Source organism: Mustela lutreola, chromosome 3 (genome assembly GCF_030435805.1).
Source record: "Mustela lutreola isolate mMusLut2 chromosome 3, mMusLut2.pri, whole genome shotgun sequence".
Classification (NCBI taxonomy): Eukaryota; Metazoa; Chordata; class Mammalia; order Carnivora; family Mustelidae; genus Mustela; species Mustela lutreola.
Genome location: NC_081292.1, coordinates 44,716,776 through 44,740,290, shown reverse-complemented (window position 1 = coordinate 44,740,290; position 23,515 = coordinate 44,716,776). Strand labels below are relative to the sequence as shown.

Below are 23,515 nucleotides of genomic sequence, written 5' to 3'. Positions count from 1 at the left end.
TTGTCAGATATGGAATGTAAATCAGAAAGTAAAAACTATCTCAAAAGAAAAATATGTTCTGTGGCTTCAAAGTCCCAAGAAATTCTAAAGATGGTGCTTTAAATTTTTATTGGAAAGTCAATTGATCCAGAAAACTAGACATCATTAAGTATTGTAGAAGTCAACATGTGACAAGTCAAAGAATGTCCCAGTGAGACCACTCAAAAGATGAATCTATTATAAATCTAGGGCTAGTGTAAGATGTTAACCCCAAAAAAATGCTTTGGAGCATGAGAAAAATATCCACCAATAAAAAATGACATCATTTGTAATGATTCCTTGCCAGTTAGACCCTAATAATTCTACTTGTAAGGAAATAGTCCAAGATCTGGTTTAAGATTTATGTCCAAAGATGTATATTCCAGTGTTATGTGTAATTAAAAAAAAGCCCCCCAAACTAGAAGAACCAAAGTATCTACTCCTAGGGGAGTGGATATGTAAATCAAACCATCTTTATGAAGGAATATTGTGCAGTCATTTAAAAAAATGGTGTTCCCTTAGAGTTTTCTATGAAATGGTAAAGGCTGATGATATACTACTCAGTGAAATGAAAAATTATATGTGCAGTAATGTCTCAACTACTTAGGGGAAAACTTTTCATGGGGGAAAAAAAATGGAGGACAAATGTACCGAAGTTTCAATCATCAGTATGATTCTGGATTATATTTTTCTTTTTCTATTTTTTTAAATGTTTCTATACTTTTCAAAAATTTCTATTTTATAATAGTAATTTGATTATCTAATAACCAGAGAAATGAAGAAAAATATTTAGAAAAATAAATAATTTCTGAATTCTTGTTGAAGTGTAAATGTTCTGCATTTTGCTCTCTTCATCTCTAACCTCAAAGCCATGAGGTTAACCATGGAAAGTAAAGGCAATTGAATGAGTAGGAACTTGAGTTTTAATTTTTGATATTTTAATACATATATGTTTATGAGAGTACTTTGGTTAATTTTCAGTTTTGTAAGTTTACTCATATTCCATGTATAAAGTAATTGTCTTGATAAAAATACTTCTTGGGGGTGCCTGGCTGGTCCAGTCAGAATATGCATGTGGCTTTTGCTCTCAGGTCATGAGTTCAATCTCCATGTTGCATGTAGAGATTACTAAAAATAAAACAAGTAAAAGAAAAACACTTCTTCTTACAAGTAAGAACCTAAAGAACCTAAAGTAGTTATCAGTCCCATCTTAGAATAGCCCCGTTTCATGCATTAAAAGCTGAGTGACCATCTCATAAATGCTATAAAAATTATTTCCACATTGCTTGGATCTTCTTCATTAGTGATTATCTCTAGGTACTACTTAGTACTAGGTACTTTAAGACTTAAAAATGAGGGATAATATTTTGTATGGCAACCTAAGTTAACTACTACAGGTAACACTGTGTGGCTCAGCCAGTTAAACGTCCGCCTTTGTCTCTGGTCATGATCCCAGGGTCCTGGGATCGAGTCCCACAGGGAGCCTGCTTATTCCTCTGCTGCTCCCCTTGCTTGTGCCCACTGGCTCTTTCTCTCTCTCTGACAAATAAATAAGATCTTAAAAAAAAATTTTCACTAAAAGTAATTTAATAAATTAAGCATTGATAATATTGGAGAATAATATTGATAATGTTGGGAAAATTTTTTTTAGGTTGATCCTCATGGAGCAACATACACAACAGTTCCAAAGAGTCCATTTTTCTCTGATACCATGATCCTTTCTAGATGAAGACTCTGTGTCCAGAGGGAGAGTCTAATGAAGCTAGTAGACAAACTCCATTATGTCTTTCAATAGAAGTATGAGATTGAAAGGTTACAAAGTTACATGACTGCTTAAGACACAGTATATTTGATTTTAGGAATTAAGTTTGATATAAACTCTTAAGATAACTTTTTAGACAAAATGAGAACAACTAGATTTGACTGTTCTCAAATAATTCCTACTAAAGAATAAATTTTAAATGAGGGACATTCTAGTAGATGTGTCTGGTTTTTCTTATCTATTGATTTGAATAAGGACATAAAACATGCATCATTTTTTCCCAATTCTATGGACTGAATTGTATCCTTAAGTTTATGATAACACCCTAACCTCCAATATGATGATATTTGGAGACAGGTCTTCAGGAGATCTTTAAGCTTAGATTAGGTCATGAGGATGGGGCCTTTCTGATGGAATTAGTGCCGTTATAAGAAGAGCTATCAGAGCTTGCTGCTTCTTTCTCACCCTGCTGTGAGACACAGTGAGAACAGAGTGAGAAGGTGGATGTCTGCAAGGTAGAAAGAGGTCCTCACCAAAAACAATCACCATACCTTAATCTTGGACTTCCCAGCCTCCAGAACTGTGAGAAATAAATTCCTGAGGTTTAAACTACCGAATCTATGGTATTTTGTATGGCAACCGAACTTAACTAATACAGGTAACACAGTGTTTGAAGGAATAACTAATATGTTGAAGTGAAGTATATAATTACCAGTATTAGTAACAGCTATCTCAGATTCAGAAAGACTTTGTCCCAATGAATTAATTAACCAGATTCAAGATGTCAGATAAGGTTTAATATAAAATTTAGTATTTAGATTTTTTATAAAATCTCCTACATAAAAAGGATAGAGAACAAATCATTTAACAGAGTGGTTTGGAAAAAACTAGAATTTAATTGTATGGTACTGTTTACACTTTTCAAGTCAGAACACAGCTAATCACTATTAAATTTTGGTACCATATTCTAAAAAGAAAATTGGCAAGGTATAGCAAATTTTAAGGAAGTGATCACAATGGTAGACTGTTTGAAAGCCATATTATATGATGAATAACTTTAATTTCCATCCAGAATGGAGTAACAGAGACTAAGCTTATCTTTCTGTCTGAAACAAAAAGAAACCTGACAAGCATGTGAAACAATACTGTCAAGAATTTGGACATCAGGCAACAAAGGACAGTAATCTTGAAAAGATTGGAAACAAACTAAATGAGGCACTGATTGTCCCAGTTTACTGCTAGGAAAATCTCCAAGCCAAGGTATAGCAGAGCCTAGGGGTAGATGAGAACTCAGAAGACTGGTAGTCTATTTAACTTGGAGTCTGGGAGGCCAAAGTAGAGAGATTTCACACAGAGTATAAGAGAAAAGAGTGATACAGAGACAGTGTCAGAAATCAGCACATGCAAAATGTTCAGCTAAATAAAGATGAATGCAAGAGTATGAGGAATCTACAGACATTAGGGAAATGGCTAGAAGGAACAATCCTAGGGATTCCTACAGTGTCAGGAATAGTTCACATTTCCATCAGACTGAGCGAAAATCTCATGATCCACAGAGCATCAGGTAGTGACTTTGGTTGTATCTTAATAGTGGGAATAAATGTTCCTCTGGTCCCACCTACCAGTAAAATGCTTTCAGGTCTTGCTTTTAATCTCTGAGATGAAAACCACACCAGATAGAATGTACAATAGATTAGAAATTACAGAATAAAATATTATTGAACTTGAAGACAATGATAGAAGCTACCTAAAATGAAACATAAAAAAAGCTGACATAAATATGCATAGAAGCACCTGCAAACTGTGGGACAGTATCAGGTAGCCCAATGTATATTTATTTGGAGTCTCCAAAGGATGTAGGGCAGAAAAAAATATTTGAATAAGTAGTTGTCAGACATTTTCCAAATATGGTTCAAACTGTAAACCCACAGATATAAGAAGCTTGACAAACACCAAGTACATACATCAAAAAAGGAACAAAATATGCTGCAAGGAAGAAACACTAAGATACAGTACAATGAAATTACTTAAAAACCAATGATAAAGACAGAGTCTTAAAAGATCTAGAGAAGAAAGACATAACGTACAGAAGAACAAAGATGGTGACAAAAAATTTCTTGTTGGAAAAAGCTAGACAGTGGAACAATGGCTTTAAAGTACTAAAACAAGAAAAAGAACACAACTGGGACAACAAAAACAAAGAAAATCTCTGTCAACCTAGAATTCTATACCCAAATGGAAATATCTTTCAAAAACAAAGCAAATTAGGTGTGCCTGAGGGTTTCAGTTGACTAAGAGTCTGACTTAGGCTTAGGTCATGATCTCAGAGTCCTGAGATGGAGCCCCGAGTCAGGCTTCCTGCTCAGTGGGGAGTCAGTTTGTCCCTTTGCCGCAGCCCCCTTGTGTGCTTGTGCTCTCTCTCTCTCTCTCTGCCTCCTTCAAATAAATAAACAAAATATTTTTGAAAAGTCAAAATAAAACCTTTTTCAGATATATACAACCTGAAAGAATTTATTTAGCAAATCTTTGCAAGAAGGTATATTAAAGGAAGTACTTCAGACAGGAGAATAATACCAGATGAAAATCTGGAACTATCCAGGGAAAAATGAAGACCAACGGAATGGTAACTTAATGGGTAAATATAATAGAATTTTAAAATTATTTAACTGTCTTTAAAAGGTAAGCAACTTTAAGACGGAAAATAATAATGTAGATATAAATCTATGACAGTAATAGCACAAAGGAAAGTGGAAGTGTACAGTTGTAAGGTCCTTATACTAAATGTGAAGTGGTATGCTATCACTTGAAGATAGACTTTGATAAGTCAAACATGTGCAATGTAAGCCCTAAAGTGATCAACAAATTAAGAGTTATAGCAAAAAAACTACAAATGAAATAAAGTATAATCATAGAAAATAATCCAAAAGATGGTAATAGGAGAGGAAAAATAAAGAGCTGATGGAATAAGTATAAAATTATAGCAAAAATGGTAGATTTAAACCCAACCATATCAATAATCATATCAATTTAAATGGTCTAAATAATTCAAAGAATTACAATTTATGCCAATAACTGAAGTTACTTAGGACATGTAGCTGGAAAATGAGGCTACATAAGAGAAGCACAATCACAACCTCCAATTTACACATATTTCCTTTAATATGTGTAATGTTCATGTTAATGCTTTTAGAAGTAGGAAAGCTAAAGCAGTATTTATAGATTCACAATCATGGAGCTCTTAGAGGGTGGATTTCTAGCAGTGTACTGGGTAATTCCCTCTTTTGGCATTTTCAAATCTTAAATCATGATATGTCCCCAGCCATAGTATATTTCACTTATTGTGTATCAGTTGGTGGTCAGAAATGAGAAAGGGCTTTTACTAATTCTCAATGAACTAATATTTTTACTGTTTCTTCCTTTTTCCTTCCTTTCTCCCTTCTTTCCTTCCTTCCACATCCTTCAATTCTTTCCTTTTCTGCTCAGAACGCTGTAACAGAAAAACCATGGACTGCGTGGCTTAAATGACACACATTTATTTCTCACAGTTCTGGAGTATCCTCCAATATTCTTATGTTGAAACCTTAACAGTAAATGGAATAGTACTAGTAGGTGAGAACTCTAGGAAATGATTAGATTTATATGATGTCATGAGGGTAGAGACTCCGTGATAGGATCAGGGCCTTTATAAGGAGGAAAAGAGACACGAATTCTTTCTCTTGGCCATATAAGATACAATGAGAAGGTGGCTGTCTACAAACTACAAAGGGAAGAGAGCCCTCACCAAACATCTACTCTTTGGGTGCCTTGTTCTTAGACTTCCCAGACTTTTCCTAAGGAAAAGAGACAAAACATGCTATGTGAATAATCCCTACTCACAAGGAATTTACAATCTCATGAGCCAAATTGAATAAAATCAAATGAAATAGATTTCAAAGAAGAAAACCAATAGACAGTGAAAATGACTATAACTGTAGATCCATTAATAACTTCAGGGCTACCTGGGGAAGCCAGGGAAGGCTTCATGGAAGAGGTAGAACTGAGTAAACTGTTTAGATGAGGAAAAAGACCATGGAACAAGAGAAATTAGCATAGAAATCTATTAAAGAGTAAACCATGAGTATATTTATCTGCTGGAACAGAGGGTCTAAGTAAGGTGGGAAGCCTTTTTTCTCAGCGGCCATGCAATTCTCTCCCTTCTCTGGGCAACCATCACATTCTTGTGTGACCTTTTATTAATTTATGCCATTCTGCTTTGAGTCCGTTAGTTATACATTTCCTATTTTGTTCATTAAATGCTAACTCTCAGAAATGAAGACAATCTGCCTGCCCCCACCACTCTACTCCATTTCTGTAGCCCTTCACACAGAATCTAGCAAATAGTAGGTGTTCAATAAATAATTCAATGGATTTGATGAGAAGCTAGTCAGAGGTGGTTAGGGGAATGGAATAGAGTCATATGCTTGTGCTGATGAGTTTAAGTTTGATACTGGACATCACTGGAAGTTCAAAAATGTCACCAATGTGATCAAAATATTATTTTAGGAAGAAGAATTTTTCTGTCATTGCCTAAGTGGTAGAGGTGGAAGATAAGGTCATCTTTTTATTGTATAAGTGTTACATGGACATTTGGGAAGAGCTGTCTCATATAGATTATACACAGTACTGAACTTGAAGCTAATTTTAGTCATTGAAACTTCTGAACAAATATATTTAGTCTTCTTGAATTTTATGGGCTGGATCAAAGTACTCTGAGAATCTTGTGGGTGTGAATAAATTTCATAAGGTTTTTTGGTATTGTTGGTTATAAATAGGAGTGATACCCTGCTTTGGAGTGAGATTTTGGCATGTTTTTAAAAATGTGATAGCATATCAAATTGAAAAAAAATCTGGATTTTGGAATTCTAGATTTATACTTAAAAATATTTTTGAAAGATTTATTGTATTTTAAAAGAGTTTTTTTGATTGAAATAAAACAGAACTATTTTATCAAACTAATTTCTCCTCTTTTCTGGTCTTAGGATATTTTAGAACATTTGCTGGTACTAATATACTTAGATACTTCCATACAGATTCATCTTCAATTCTAAAAGTCCATTCATGTGAATTCTTTGTGATAAATATTTAACATAAGGGTTTTTAAAAAATGATTGAAATTACACAAATCGTAGCTGTTGCTTGGTGATTTCAGTCAAGTTTTTTTTTTTTTTTTACTTTCATCAGTATAGATTTGAATTTATGATTTAGATTTGTTTTGAAAAAATATCTTTAGTGTTAATTTTGATTATAGAAGCATACACACATGCATATATATCTTTGTTACTGAATGTAATATATAAAACAGAGTTAAAGATTGCTGTTTGTGAAGGAAAAGCAATGGAGCATCTCTATTAAGAATGGATTTACTGTACACCTGGGTGGCTCAGTTTGTTGGGTGTCTGCCTTTGGCTCAGGTCATGATGTCAGGGTCCTGGGATTGAGTCCTGCACCTGGGTCCCTGGTCAGTGGAGAGCCTGTTTCTACCCCCCCACCCCCAGCTCCTGAGTGTGCTCTCTCTCTCTGCCTGCCTCTCTGCCTACTTGTGATCTCTCTCTCTGTCAAATAAATAAGTAAAATCTTAAAAATAAATAAATAAATAAAACAGAAAGAGACTGGATTTACTTATCTGGTGGTTTTATCTTTCATACCAAGAGGTAGGGTTAAAATGCTATGACTCAGTCTCTAAATGGACTCAATATCTAAACTAAGGGAGGATTTGTAAATTTAACATGATGTAAACAATTGGAAAAATGCAAAACAAATTCTATCCTGTATGTACGAATGAAGTGTACCTGCATCCCTACATATTTGGGACTTATTGTATTTATAAAGAAAGTTGTTTTTGCACAGATAGAAAGCCATTCATATTTGGAAAGCAGAGATAATAGTTCTCTACCTTAATTTAAAAACAATAGAAAAAGGTACAGTAGAGGAGCTTGGATGTAGTCAAGGGCTCCAAGTACTCTGCTATTCTTAAGGTTTTCAGAAATCAGATTTCTGCTTTCTCAATAAATAGGTATTAAAGAGGCTGTGCAAACTTGTACATGATATTCTTTTTCTTGGCTTCAGGATTTTAGTTAATATATTGGCTTTTTGGTTTAATTCCAATGGCACAGCTCATAAATGCAGTGTTTTTCTTCTGGGGTAGGGGGAAATCATCATAAAATAAAAACCTTTGACAGCCTGTCCTATTATAAAATGTAACACACTACCTAAAAAAAGAGAAACCCCCCAAAGGTCATGTGAAAAGAAGGCAGCAGCACAAAACAATTTGGGGAGACTTTAAACCATAGTTTGAACCATACATTATTCCTTTAGAAATTCTAGTTATGGGGCGACTGGGTGGCTCAGTGGGTTAAGCCTCTGCCTTCGGGTCAGGTCATGATTTCAGGGTCCTGGGATCAAGCCCCATATCAGGACCCCTGCTCAGCAGGGAACCTGCTTCCCCCTCTCTCTCTGCCTGCCTCTCTGCCTACTTGTGATCTCTGTTTCTCTCTGTCAAATAAATAAATAAAATATTAAAAAAAAAAAGAAATTCTAGTTACAATAGCATGAGTGTGAGAATTAGATGATTTAGAGAAAAATTGAATGAACAATGTCATAGGCAAGGAAGCACTGTTGCCACAAGTATTTGTTCATGGTGATGCTTATTTTCTTAGCCCGTGAGATGAAATTTCAGTTTGTTTGTGTGAACTGGCTATTCCGTTCTCTGACTGGGCAGCGTCTGTCTGAATGTTTCTTTATGAATGAAAAGCTCATCTCCCAAGGAATAAAAAAGATAAGGATATTTAGCAATACCCTCTTCTTTTTCTAAACTTTGTAGAACTGGCAGTCGTCTGATATATTGAAAATATATACTTTCTCAAAAAGTAAGCCTAGATTGTCTGAATGTATTGCGCACGATAGACCCCTCCGGCAGTTTTATGTTTTTGCACAGCTTGTAGGGCAGAGACTGGACTAGCTTCCTGGTTGCATTAGCATAACCCAGCCCACTTCCAACACACGCCCAGAACTACCTCATTAGCCATTGGGATTGGAGCCAAAAACATAAGACTACAGAGAATATAAGGGGAATTACTGGCAAAAGAGCTCTAGACCAGCTTAACACTGAACCCATTACTTTTCCAAGCTCAGAAAAACCATACACTAACAGGAACCATTTCCCCATCTTGTTCAGATAACGATTCAAGGTTTTAAATCTATACCTTTTATCTGGAATAATTAGCTTCACCACAATAAGGCATACAGCCTGGCTGCATATATTTAAGTGTTTCTGTTAATCTCTCTCCTCTCTCTCTCTCTTTTATTGATTTGTTTTCTGGATAGCTTTGACATTGAAAACCACAGACGAATTGGAGCCTGGCATTGAAAGGAGGTGTTCTGCAACAATTTTTTTTTCTTGTCTAAAGAAGCTTATTTCTACAAGAGGGAATCTGAAAAATGACAGGGACAAAGAGGAAAAAGAAAGGCATGCTGTGGAGCAAGATGCAAACCCCCCATTGCGAAGACTTTAAACAGTGGTGTCGAAGGCGTCTGCCTATTCTGGAATGGGCACCACAGTACAATCTAAAAGAAAACTTGCTTCCAGACACCATGTCTGGGATAATGTTGGCAGTTCAACAGGTGACACAAGGTAATGTACTGCATTTGATTTTCCTGTTTTATGCAGAATAGATGTCACTTCGCTTTCTTGGAAGAGTATATGACCCAAGAGCTATAATTTGCTAGTGAAATGGATAGTTTGTTAACTCTGGGGGAAATAAGCACACGGAATACCTGTACACGAAGGCTTTCCTAGTGGTCTTTTTTTTTTCTTTCTATTTTTGAAAGCTCTTAAGCACAACCAATTTTTGAATAGCATTAATATGTATTTATAATGTTAAAACATACTATGTAAGAGGAAAAGATCAGTAATTGTAGGAAAGTGAGATTTTATAGTTTGACCTTACTGATAATAGTTTCTTACTTTCACGGAATCAGGCTATAAAATATCTCCTGGCTTGTACGTAAAGTTTGTAAACCTAATTAGCACCACACAATGACCTGTTGTAGCCTTTTGAGTTGCTGTAAGCAAGGAACAGAGCTTTCTGTACATAAAGGAGGCTCTTTGCCAAGATCATTATTTGCAAAGAGAATCCTGTATGTCCTTAGAGCTTATGTTTTACTGTGCATGCTGATTTAATTCTGTATTACATTACGTCCTGTATTTATTTCTCAATAAGAAATTTAAACGGTTGAGTAGTCTGAGTTTAACTTTCACAAAGCAGATTCTAAGTGATATTCTGGATTTAGATATGTGTTTCTCTTGGTGAAAGCTGTAAGTTAAGTGGTGTGTACATGTGTGTGTGAGCTTGTGTGTGTGCACATGTTGTTTGCCTTAAAGGTACATTTGTTGTATTATTATTAGTGTTATTATGATTTTTTTCTAATTCAAGTAATAATTTCCTACCTGTAGCAAGGAAAGAAACCAATTTCTCAACCTTGAGGATTTGGAACACTTTCCTTGGCATAGACTCTGTAGATTTATATTTCCTTGTAGTTTTACTGTATCCCTGGCTTCAACTATTATTCATACTGTTAAATTATAAGCACTCTTTTAACTGAATTATTCTGTAGCTGGAACAAACTGGTTTGTGTATTTGTATTTTTAGTATGATTAGGAACATCTGCACTGGTGGCTTTACTTTAAGATCCATAATACTATCATACTTTATAGGATTCTATTTCCCTGAATAGTCTTATATTACATTTTTAATGACCATTTTGCCAAGAGTGAAGCATGGTAATCTTTAATAAAAATGCAAAGTAAATAATAGGTTAGGACATTTTCAGCCTTGTTTTATTCAGCCTTGTTTAAATTCAAAATGAGACACTACTATGTGTTTTGAATCTTAGGTGATTGACTTCCAAGGACTTTTTCACCAGATAGGTCAGTATATGTTATACATTTATTTTGCTTTAATTTAATGTAGAGTGAAAGAGAAATGTATTTTTAAAACAATTTGTAGTTCCATCTCTGTAAAATATCAAGTTAATAGGGAAATTTGGGGATGTGATAAATACCTATGATACACCCTTAGCAGTAGTATTTATGTATAAGTCCTTGGCAATTAATTGTACGGCTTTCATTTGGATATAGATTTTGGGGGGATTTTGTTTTATGAGTCATATATTTCATTGGTCACAAAGAAGCACACTGGCCAGCCCCTGACTGAGGAGAAGCACAAAGCTTATTCAGCTCTGTACATTGAAGTTACGGATCTGGCTGTTGGTTCTCTTGGAAAGCTACCAGTGACTGGTCAAGGCTACACTGCTAGAAAGCTCTTTAGGGTTTTTCTTGATATATGAAAAGACTAATCCTCCTAAAAGTACCTACTCTTTTAAAGACAATTCAAACTTTCTCAGGCTTATGCACTATGGGGAGATAAAAAGTGAAATATAAATAAATTACTGTTGTTGTCAGGGGCCCTGTGCTAAACTCCCCTATTCATTATCTTCCCCTTTCCTAATAAAATCCCAAGAGACAGCAGTCTCTTCTCTATTTTCCACATGAGAAAATGGAGGCTTAGAAAAGCAAGTAATTTTCTTTGGACCTCACACCTGATAAGTGGTAGAGTTAGGACTTGATTCCAAAGCCAACACTTTCAACATCTTATACTTTAGGCAGTACACTGCCAAGATAACTAGACTTTTTCATTATACCAATGTTATTAGTAATAGAAGCTATTTCTTGGGATAAGTATGAATATCCTTCCCTTCAAATTACTTTTGCATTTAAGTTTCATCCCTGAGGTTTTTAGACTTGAAGGTGAGTGATGAGGGAAATAACTACCATAGAATATAGAGTAAGAACGGCATTTAGATATCATTAGCTTCTATTTATGTGAATATACGCAATCATTATCCGCCCATTTCTTTGGGAAAATCAGAAGAAAGGGGTAATTTTTGCTCTTGCGTCATAACACAATAGAAACAACTACCTGTTTTCACTCTACTGAGCTTTGAAGCAGCTTTTCAGTTACTCAGCATAGTTGAATTAAATGAAAGCTTTGAATTTAACACTTTTTACCTACAAATATGCAAAGTTATATGGTTCAATCCAGTAGTTTTTCATTCTTCCCTCTCTATAAATGCATTTAAAATTGAGAAGAATAATGGAAACTAACCTGTGAATGTATTCTATAGGTCAGATATTTTAAATTATGTATTTTAAATCACTTTATTAAAGATTTCCCAATTGTTCCATGTAGATGATTGTCAGTTATCATCATATTTAACTCACGTAAAGCATTTTCTGTATTGACTATACTCTTTCTTTAAAACTTTCTTGTCTTGGTTTTGAGACATTGCTCTTTCAGTTTTCTGCTCCTACGCCTCTGTCCCTCTCTTGCTGTGAGTCTCTGCAGACTTTGACCCTATCCTATCCACCCATTAAGCGTCTGTGTCGCGGACACTCAACCTCTAGCCTTCTTCTCCAAGAATGCTGGAGGCTATATAATCAGCGCAAGAGGTTTTAACTACCATCATCCTTCAGAAGAAACTTTCTTATAAACCCGAGATCTGCATATTCAGTTGTGCAAACCTGGAGTTGTCTTCTTCTTTTCCAGTTAGCCAACATATAGTAGTACATCATTAGTTTTTGAAGTAGTGTTCAAGGATTCATTTGCATATAACACAACACATGCCCTTCTAAAAGCGCTTCAAATGCAACATTTAGTCTTTGAAAACAAACTGAATCACACCACCATCCTAACCAGAATTATAATAATCAATAATAATAGCAGTAATTTTTAGGCATGCATGTAAACACTGTTGTAAGAATATTTGACATTATGTACAAGGCTGAGGTTCAGAGAGAATAAGTCACTTGCTTAAAGTCACACAGCAAAAGAGTTAGGATTTGCACTCAAGTAGTCAGGCTCCAGGGATGAGGCTCTCATCTTAGACTAGACTGTGTCTCACAGCAGGGCCCAAGAGCCATTTCCAAATCTTTCTTGTCTTTTGCCACTTAGCCACCAGCACACAGTCAGCCCCTAGGTTCTGTTATTTCCAGTCCCCGATTATCTTTCCAACGGGGTAGTCTTCTTCATGCCTCCTGCTGAGGCCTAGTTCACTGTCTGAGCCATTGCAGTCATCATTCTGTGGGCCTTCCTTCTCCCTTGTCTCCTCCTGTAGGCCATATTCTGTATTGCAGTCAGAATGATCATAAAAGACTGAACGCAGCACTTCTCTGTTCAAAAACCTTCAATCCTCTCTTTCTTCTAGAATAAAAGTCCAGTTCTTCTGAACAATTTATTAGATCATTAATAATCTGGGCCCCTTGATACTAAGGTCTACTCAAAGAGATCTCTCCTCTGAGAATCCCTCTCAGTCTCCTGGGAAGATGCCTGTTTTCTTCCCTCCTACTCCCTCTGTACTTTTTAGGTATCTCTATGATAGGCCTTAACAGATTGTATTATAATATTTCGATACAGCCCTTTCCACACTGGTCTGTAGGCTCTGGAAACAAAGATAATGTTTTAATCTTCCTGTTATTACCAACTTGTATATTTCCTGTTACATAGAGTAGGTTTTCAATAAATATCTGTTGGAAGTATACAAACCAATTTAGCTCCTGCTGCCTCAGATCGTCCCATAGTAGCACGTTACCACTCGAGGGAGGACATTAATGTTCTTAGATTTTCAGAATATATGCAACAGAAATACTACTAGTAAAAAGCACATTACAAATATGAGTAATTAATTTCTTCCAATTCCTCTTACTTCGCTGAGGTTACAGATGTGCAGTCCTCCAGACAAATATAGTAAAAAATAGATTTCCTTTGTCTTAGCACTTCCCCAAAGTGCTAATATTTTCTCCAGTCAACATCAACAAATATGAAGAGTTCATATATAAATCCAGATGCCTGGCTTCTCTTGAAAAGGGGGAAAGCATGGGGGTGCCTGGGCAGCTCAGTGCATTACAGCCTCTGCTTTTGGCTCAGGTCATGATTTCAGGGTCCTGGGATCAAGCCCGGCATCGGGCTCTCTGCTCAGTAGGGAGCCTGCTTCCCCTTCTCTCTGCCTGCCTCTCTGCCTGTGATCTCTCTCCTTGTCAAATAAATAAATTTTTTAAAAAAATTCTTTAAAAAGACTTTTTTAAAAAGGAGGGGAAAACATGACCATACAGGGTCCACATTCCCATTTGGCAAAAATCTTTTGGACTTCAGAGAGGGGACCCCTTTTAGACAGGGCACACACTTTGCATTTTGCCACACTCTTCATACTCACTTGTGCCAAGCCACCCTTCCTGCTAGTGCTCCTGTTACCTGCCCAGGCCCATGAATGTCTGAACTCATCCCTAAACAAAACCTTTACAGAGAGATTATGTAAGATTAGGTTCTTAACTTAGAACCACAGAACCCTTAGGTCTACGTACCTGGATTAATGTATTCCAGTAGACTTTATTTCTTTATAATCCTTTGTATTCTCTGTTAATTATTTTTTAAAAGAGTTTTCTGGGAAGGCGTCCACAGGCTCTGCCAGACTGCTAAAAGGGGAGCTCGCACCTCCTCAAAGTAAATCAATGAAAGTATGGGTGTCCTCGTTGCAAAGTAAGAGAAACCTTAGACCCTCTTTCGGCACGTTTCAAGTATTTCTAGAAACAATTTGTCTTTTAAAACTATTTAACGAATCTGGAGGCTCTTATCATTACCATTAGAGTTTGTATCTACCACAATCTCCTTTAACAGATCGTTTGTGGGACCTCACTACAGAATGTGTTCTGAAGATGAGCAAACATTGTAGAGAAAGTCATTGATTTAAAACATGTCCCAGACATGGTGGGCGAGCTAAGCACTACAAGGCTGTGGTCTCTAGGGTATTTGGACCACATTCTAGCCCAAGCAAGCACTTGGGGGGAGGTAGGTTCTTTGTTTCCAACCTGAAAACTCAAGCACTGAGACAGGGCAGAGCCCTAACTTGCATGACTTGCCGCGTAAGACGCTAATCCACTGAGAAGGAATATGAGAATGTTTTGCCTTGCATTCCAAGGGATCACCTAGAAATCGTGTTCCCAAGCCATGAAAATTTTATGCTGCCATAGGGCTGCCTGATGTTCAAACCACAGTGTTTTGGGCCACAGACAAAAGATGGATATTCCTTATAATTATGCAGAATGTGTGGCATTACTGGCACCGAAACATATGTGTGGAAGCTGAGCTTCGTTGCACTCCTGAGGGCAGCTTAGGGACATGTGGAACAATAAGTGGAAATTCCTGAAGCATACCGCCTTGGGAAGATGAAAGGCTTGTCTGGGAATTTTTTGCTGCATGGTCTTAGCCTTGAGGATTCAGAATCCTGGCATTAGCTACGTCTCTCTAACCTAACCCCCTAGACTATTACTTCCTGCTAGTAACTTTTTTCTTCTCAGAAACAAGGGCAGCAAAATATTGCTATGTAAGTCTAAAGTATACTTGTCCTGATCCTTATACAAATATGCCCACAAGCTAGTAACTCTTTGCTGGCTTTTCTCTTCCATTTCCTTTTATCCCATGACCCATCCTCACAGTATAACTCCAGACTTCATTCGATACTTCTGGTTTTCTTATTATTTTTCTTAAATGTAAAAAAGATGATGATCTGTATAGTAAAGGGCCATTTACATACTTCTGCCCCTAAAGTAATGCTCTTGGTAATATTTAGAATTGTTCGCATGGAAGAATCATGACCTTCCTTTTTAGTGCGTCAGACCTTAGCAAGGTTTACAATGAAATAGACCGGCAGTGAGTGTGAGGATAAATTGTGTGGCCTATATATGAATAGACTTCTATTTTTATCAGCTAGGATCCATTCTTTCTTACTTTTGCTAGTGATTATATCCATTTTTAGCATATGTGGTTCAGTATATGTGTATATGAGGTTGGAATTTTGACTCTAATGTTGGAGTCAAGGCCAGTTATAGGCTGGGTCCCCCTCAACCAGATTCTCAACCTTGCAGCTTCAAAGAATGTGGATACCTGGGTCCCATTATCAAGCTATTATCAGACTTCCTGGGAAGGGTTCCCAGACATCGAGGCATTATGTTTTTTTCTTCTTTAAGTTGTCCCAGACTCTATTGTGCATCAGTGTTGAGAACTGGATGCAGACACAGTGATTAGTTCAGGGGAAGGCTTACGGCTAAAGCCATGGTAGTTGGTACAATCCCATACATCAGGCCCGCGACGGTTCAGGGAAGAGATCTGCCACCTACACACAAGGGCGTGGATTTACGATGCAGTAAGTCAGTCATTTTTTTGTTTTAAAATGAGAATGGTAATATAGATGGCCGAATGGTTCTATCAGTCTGGATCCCAGCGTATGTGTGGACCTTTCAAGAAGAGACACCTTTGTTTGTCCTGGGACTGCTGGCAGGGAGGCTTTGTGCCTCTGTAGCTTCCCAGGATCTCCACAGCTGGAAAATGAAGCCAGCCCGGCAAAGAGCATAGCAGAGAGAAACAGTCCTCATGACAGCTAGTATACCTTCAAATTTTTACTTGCATGTACAAACACATATTTTTAATTGCTTAATTAGGTTTAAGCTGGGTTACTTCTAATCACCTTAACTACACATTTGAGTGTTGTTAAATTTAAATGTATCACACAATTTTTTTCTAATTCTACAGAACCCAGCATGATATATATCAGTATACTTTTTATTTTTATGAGAAGAGGAGTTTGAGGCTCAGAACACTAGATAATGGGCAGCTTAAGAGGGGTTCAAATCTACATACGCCAGGCTCCATCCCTCAGTTTTGTTCGACTAGAACAGATATAACCTGAGGAGGACTGGGACTGACTCTGGGCAACAGAATGCCCTAGCCTCCCTTCCCAGCCACCCCTCAGGTGCCCCTTCCTATGACAACATGTCACCTTGCTGATGAAATAAAAACCGGGAGATTCCGGTTGAGAGCGGAAGAGGGCTCTGCCCCTGGGAGGTGGGGCTCCTGTTCTTTTCCTCCAGAGCGTCTCACTGCCCCCCTTAGACTTGCTTCAGAGGAAAGAGGGAGAGGAGATGTGTTTGAACACTGGCCCTGAGCATCAATGAACAATAGCTTGTACCACTTGTACCATGTGGCAGAGGGAGCACGCGGATCAGATGTTTTCAGATGTTTGGATGAGACTTTACTAGAGGCTAGGAGGCAATAAAAGTGAAAAGTGGAGTGCCGCAGGTCTGTAACCAGGCTTACTCATCTTCATACCGTTTGTTCCCCTTCATTCTCAGCTCTGCTGTCCTCAATGACAGTAAATGCCATCTGTAATCCTAACCACCCCTGCTCAGGGCAGCACTGTGCATATCTATCCTTTGCCATTCTAAGCCCAAGAGAAGGCAGCCTCCCAGGAGCTCTTCTAACTTTTCTGCCACTAGAGATGTTTGCCCACCAGGCATGACTCTATGTCCCTCCGTAGCCATGAGCTCAGCAGCATAGGTCTGTCTCAGCTTCACACCATTTCTATAAATAAAAAACACAATAGCCTATTCGTCTAGTCTTTGTTCTCAATCATCTTTTTCTCTATACGTTTTGTTTCTCATGGGCTAATCCATTTCTGTGGCTTCAGTTCCCACTTTTCTGTTGGTGAGTTGTAAAAATATATTTCTAGCACAATATTCTCTTTTTTTGTACTAGATGTAAATATCTAGCTACCTATTACACATCATCTTAATATCTCCCAGGGATGTATTTACAGCTGGACACATGACTTTCCCCTCTCAAAATCAGTCCTTATCCTCTATTCTATATGATACAGAGAGTCACCCCCATCTACCCAGTTGTCTATACCAGAAGTCTGGGAATGATCCTTACTGCCCTTCCCCCTTAACAACTGTATTCAGCTGAGGAGGTTCTCTGAATTTCCTCTTAACATCTCTTAAATATACCTGATGTCCATTGCCCTTGTGACCATTGGTATTAATAGTATTAATAGATATTAATTAGATATTAGACCTCGGTATTAATATTGTACTATTGTACTTAACCGGTACTGTTTTATTTGCTGAGTGCTTAAAATGTGCCACAAATGGTCCTAAACATGCATTGCGTATTATATTAATTAAACTTCAGAATAAGAGTTTGATACTATGATTATCTGTATTTTACTAATGAAAGAAAATGGATTAGTTTGTTTGTAGTGCCAAGTAGTACAGTTTCTATAAAGCAGAGGGTTTTGTTTTTTTTTTTTTTCCCAAAAAGCCTCTTTTTTGTTTTACTTGATTTTTCAGCCCTAGGCAGTTGTACAGGGTTGCTTTAGCTGGAAGTTATCTTCTTGGACATTTACATTTTAAGTACATAATAAGATTTCCATCTCCAAAAACAGAGAAAGAATGTAAGTTTTCTCTCAGAAGGAGTTTAAAGGCATATTTGCTCAAATCTGGAGCATTTACTATTTAAGTTTTAAAATTTAATTAATTAATTAATTGTATAGAGGTAGTGTTCTAATATTTGTCTTTCTGGCTCCTGAGCCCATGCTTTTATCTTAATTAAAAGCCACCATCATTTCTTCCATGCCAGTTAGAATGTCTTCTTGTTTATAGTATTGTTCTGTATTCTTTATTTCAAACTTCAACAAAAATTTTTTGAGTTAGATGGGGATGTTTGTCTTAAATTCCTTCAGCCACACCTGTGCCAGTGGCTTTTGGACCTTTTTTGATTTGACTCCATAGAACACCCTTGTTTCATTGGTCTCTCTCTCACTTTCCCAGCCATCTTTCCTCTCATCACTTCACTCATGTGTCCCTCAGGTGTGTGTTTATTGACTTGTATCATGTTGAGAGCTGACATTCAAATATCAGAAGACTTCATTTTAAAACTGAGAGGGTTTCCCCCTTTATTTAAATGTAATCATTTAAAAACAAGTGACTCATATCTCTAAATGAACACCGTAGGCTGAAGTTTATTGGTGCTTGTACCCTTTCTATGGGCGTGGACTTTCCAATTTATCATATTCCCCAACACTTGCTATTCTTTTCCATTAGTACGACTTCATTCCTCTTATTCAGTCTCATCAGAACTAGGGCAGGATGTTCTCAGGCTCAGCTCATGGCACCATGATTATCCAAATTCACAAGTATTCAAAGAACAACATATTTAATATAAAAGCATACACTATTTAGAAGGTAGTTATGGCTATAAATAGCCAGCTTTTCTCTCATTAGATAGCACTGCACTTCTGAAGATGTTTTTGAAAGCCGCAGAATATCTGGATCTCACTTTTCCAACCACATCACTACTTATTCACCCTATGTTCTGGTTACACTGAACTGCTTAGTGTTCTAAAGGATCATGCTTGTTTTGCCTCAGGACGTTTGCACATACTGCTTCTTCTTAAATGGATAGCCTTTCCCCCTGGATTCACTCTATATAGATTATATCTTCACCTGATTGTATCTTAGCATCTATAAGGGCTGGGTTTAGCTCAGTGTTATTTGTTTTTGTTTGTTTTTTTAAAGATTTTATTTATTTATTTGACAGAGATCACAAGTAGCAGAGAAGCAGGCAGAGAGAGAGGGGGAGAAGGAGGCCTGCCGCTGAGCAGTGAGCCCAATGCGAGACTTGATCCTAGGACCCTGAGATCATGACCCTGTAGCTCAGTGGTTCTTAACCTTGGCTGCATATTAGAACTCAAACAGCAATTCAGTAATGTGGAACCAATGCACAGAAATCAGTTGCTTTCCTATAATGTAACTATACATTATATAGTATAATGGGAATTATACTATATACTAGGGAAATTAGGAAACCAATTCCCTTTACAATAGCATCAAAAACCATAAGCTGCATCGGGATAAACCTAACCAAAGAGGTAAAGGATCTGTACTCTAGGGGTGCCTGGGTAGCTCAGTAGTTAAGTGTCTGCCTTTGCTCAGGTCACGATCCCAGCGTCCTGGGATTGAGCCCCACATCAGGCTCCCTGCTCAGCGGGAAGCTTGCTTCTTCTTCTCCCATTCCTCTTGCTTGTGGTCCTCTCTCGCTGCCTCTCTCTCTGTCAAATAAATAAATAAATAAATAAATAAATAAATAAATAAAGTCTTTTAAAAGAAGGATCTCTACTCTAGAAACTACAGAACACTTATGAAAGAAGTTGAAGAAGACCAAGAAGATGGAAAAACATTCCATGCTCATGAATTGGAAGAATAAACATTGTTAAAATGTCTATGCTATCCAGAGCAATCTATACTTTCAGTGCCATCCCAATCAAAATACCAATGGCATTTTTCGAAGAGCTGGAACAAACAATCTTAAAATTTGTATGGAACCAGAAAAGACCCTGAATTGCCAAGGAAATGTTGAAAAAGAAAAACAAAATTTGGGGGCATCATGTTGCCCAATTTCAAGCTATATTACAAAGCTGTGATCACCAAGACAACATGATGCTGGCACAAAAGCAGATATATAGATCAACGGAACAGAATTAAGAGCCTATATATGGACCCTCAAATCTATGGTCAACTAATCTTTGACAAAGCAGGAAAAAAATACTCAAGGGAAAAAAGATAGTCTGTTCAATAAATGGTTCTGGGAAAATTGGACAAGTATATATGGAAGAATGAAATTTGATCATTATCTTACACCATATGCAAAGATAAACTTGAAACGGCTGAAAGACCTCAGTGTGAGACAGGAATCCATCAAAATCCTAGAGAAGAATATAGGCCGTAACCTCTTTGACATCGGCCACAGCAACTTCTTTTAGGACACATCTCCTAAGGTAGGGGAAACAAAAGCAAAAATAAACTTTTGGGACTTCATCAAGGTAAAAAGCTTCTTTCACAGCAAAGGAAACAATTAACAAAATCAAGAGGCAGTCCACGGAATGGCAGAAGATATTTGCAAATTACATTACAGATAAAGGGCCAGTATCCAAGATCTATAAAGAACTTCTCAAACTCAACACTCCAAAACCAAATAATCAAGTCAAAAAATGGGCAGAAGACATCAATAGACACTTCTCCAAAGAAGATATATGAATGGCTAACAAAACATGAAAAAATGTTCAACACCATTAGCCATCAGGGAAATTCAAATCAAAACCACATTGAGATACCACTTACACCAGTTAGAATGGCAAAAATTAACAAGGCAGGAAACAACAAATTTTGGAGAGGATGTGGAGAAAGGGGAACTCTCCTACACTATTAGTGCGAATGCAAGTTGGTGCAGCCACTTTAGAAAACAGTATGGAGGTTCCTCAAAAAGTTAAAAATAGAGTTATCCTATGACCCAGTAATTGCAGTACTGGGTATTTACCCCCAAAGATACAGATGTAGTGAAAAGAAAGGACACATGTACCCCAGTGTTCATAGCAACAAGACCACAATAGTCAAATTCTGGAAGGAGCCAAGATGCCCTTCAACAGATGGATGGATAAAGATGTGGTTCCTATATAAAATGGAATATTACTCAGCCACCAGAAAGGATGAATACCCACCATTTGCATTGACATGGATGGTACTGGAGTGGATTATGCTAAGTGAAATAAGTCAAGGAGAGAAAGACAATTATCATATGGTTTCACTTATATGTGGAACATAAGGAATGGCATGGTGGACATGAGGAAAAGCAAAGGAAAAATAAAGGGGGGATAATCAGAGGAGGAGATGAACCATGAGGAGCTATGGACTCCAGGAAACAAACTGATGGTTTCAGAGTAGGGGGTGATGAGGGAGATTAGGTAGCCCTGTGTTGGATATTAAGGAGGGCATGTATTGCATGGAACACTGGGAGTTATATGCAAACAGTGAATCATGGAACACTATACCAAAAACTAATGATGTACTGTATGGTGACTAACATAACATAATTAAAAAAAAAAAAAAAAGAAGAATCTCTTTTAGCATTTAAAACCTATTCTCAACTGCTAGACCAACTAAATTAGAATTTGGGGGAATTTCATTTAGGGAAAATCATTTAATTTCCTGGGCCTTAGTTAGCTTCCTCAACTGATAATAAAGTGAAGTAAAATGAGTTGCTAGGGTTGAGAATTACAGATTTTGTTCCCCCATAGTACTCTCACTTATCCGCTAAACTATTGCATTCGTTTGCAATTTGTATTGATTTCCCCCCTTAGTTCAAGTTTCTCGAGGACAGGGGCTATTTATAGTCTCGAGTGATCAACCATCCTGGTTTCAGCAATGAAAGTCCTGAGTCCTGGGAAACCCTTTCAGCTCCTATCGCCTAGTAGGTACTCAAATGTTTGTTGACATTGAAAAAAATCATAATTGAGAAGACAGGACCAAATTTTCTTATGTTCACTCTGCTTTTGTTGACTACTCTCTCCATGGAAACTTTCAGTCTCTTACTCCTTCTGCTTTATCAGCTTTTAGTCTGTTCATCCTGAAGCTTCTTGGTCATGGTAATTTCTTTATTTTTCACTCTTATTGAGCTCTCACCTGTATAACAAGCTATGTATGGGGTGAAAGAATGATATGATTTGCCTTAACTTTTCTAGTGATTAGAACCAATGATCTTTGATTTACAGTCTTTTCTGTGAACCTAGAGAATGTGTGTCTATAGGAATTTTGTTTGCCTGTAGTTGTGGTTCTTGAATATATGTAAATTTACTCTGGGAGACCCACTTGTGATATTGCTTAGCCCTGAGCCCACTGATGCTGTGAATCAGACAGTTGATTATACTGTGGTTTTCTAATAACAATTCTAAGACCACCACAAACCAGTTACCAGAGGGAAATAAACTTTCATCATTACCCACACAGTTTGGGTTTGATTTCTTATGTGTAGTTCTTGGAAGTACCTACTGCCACCTAATTATTTTGTTTTCAAGAATACTAATCTGTCTTCCTAGGGTGCTTTATTCATTTCTATTAAAAAACATACTTGAAAGAATACACAGTATTTTGCTATGTTCTTGGAAAGAGACAGAGAAGTATAAGACAACAATCCAGCCCACAAGGGCCTTGTTATTTTCCCTTCTTCAGAAATTTGTACAAAGTATATGAGAATATGATCTTGTTATTCAGCCTTAAAGATCTCAATCTGGTGTGGGTACATAAGGGTGGGAACATTTTCTTAATGAAAGTTTGTAGAGTATTGGTTTCAGCCACTTTCTGCTGTGAGTAGGTTGTTTAAGCTAGGCAGCTGCCAAAGAATGTGTTTTTATTTAGGAACATGAGAAGTAGTACAAGCCCATCTATATAACATAACATGAAATGAATTGGTGGTAAAAACTGAGCAAATATAGAGATCCAAGTGGCAGTCTTAAACAGCTGGCAAGACTTGATTTGTATAGACATATGGTATTATTATATGAAATGGCATTTTAAGAAATCAAGTCCTGCTCATCATTCTTTCTCTGGAGAGGATCTCAAGGGAACTATGTACACAGGTAACATTTAGGGGAAGGCAACCAGTGTCCCACATTATCTGCTGCATTACTGCTTAAAGTGCAGCTCTAGCTAAGCTGGATTGTGTCAAAAATCAACCTAGAACTGAGGTTTAGATGTGCTTGTGACCAGAGAGTGAGAGAAAGATGTATCATTGCTTACCTTGAGGCAGGCCCTGGTCTTTTTATCATATTAGGAGCATAGAAGAAGATATAGTAGAAGAGAGAAAAACATACATGTGTGGATATACTTTTGCCCATCAAGAAATTTGTCTTTTCGGATTAAGAGTATACATCACAATGAATGTTGAGTAGTATATAGAATTGTTGAATCACTGTATTGTA

General features: G+C 37.1%; 1 protein-coding gene across 1 annotated transcript in view; it reads left to right on the top strand.

Moving 5' to 3' along the window:
- The first annotated feature begins 8,875 nt into the window (after positions 1–8,875).
- SLC26A7 (solute carrier family 26 member 7) overlaps positions 8,876–23,515 on the top strand; it is a 121,078-nt gene continuing 106,438 nt past the window's right edge. The window contains exons 1-2 of the mRNA XM_059166053.1: positions 8,876–9,006; positions 9,143–9,449. Of these exons, the coding sequence (XP_059022036.1) occupies positions 9,257–9,449 (193 nt within the window). The 5' untranslated portion in view covers positions 8,876–9,006; positions 9,143–9,256. The remainder of the gene's footprint in view (positions 9,007–9,142; positions 9,450–23,515) is intronic.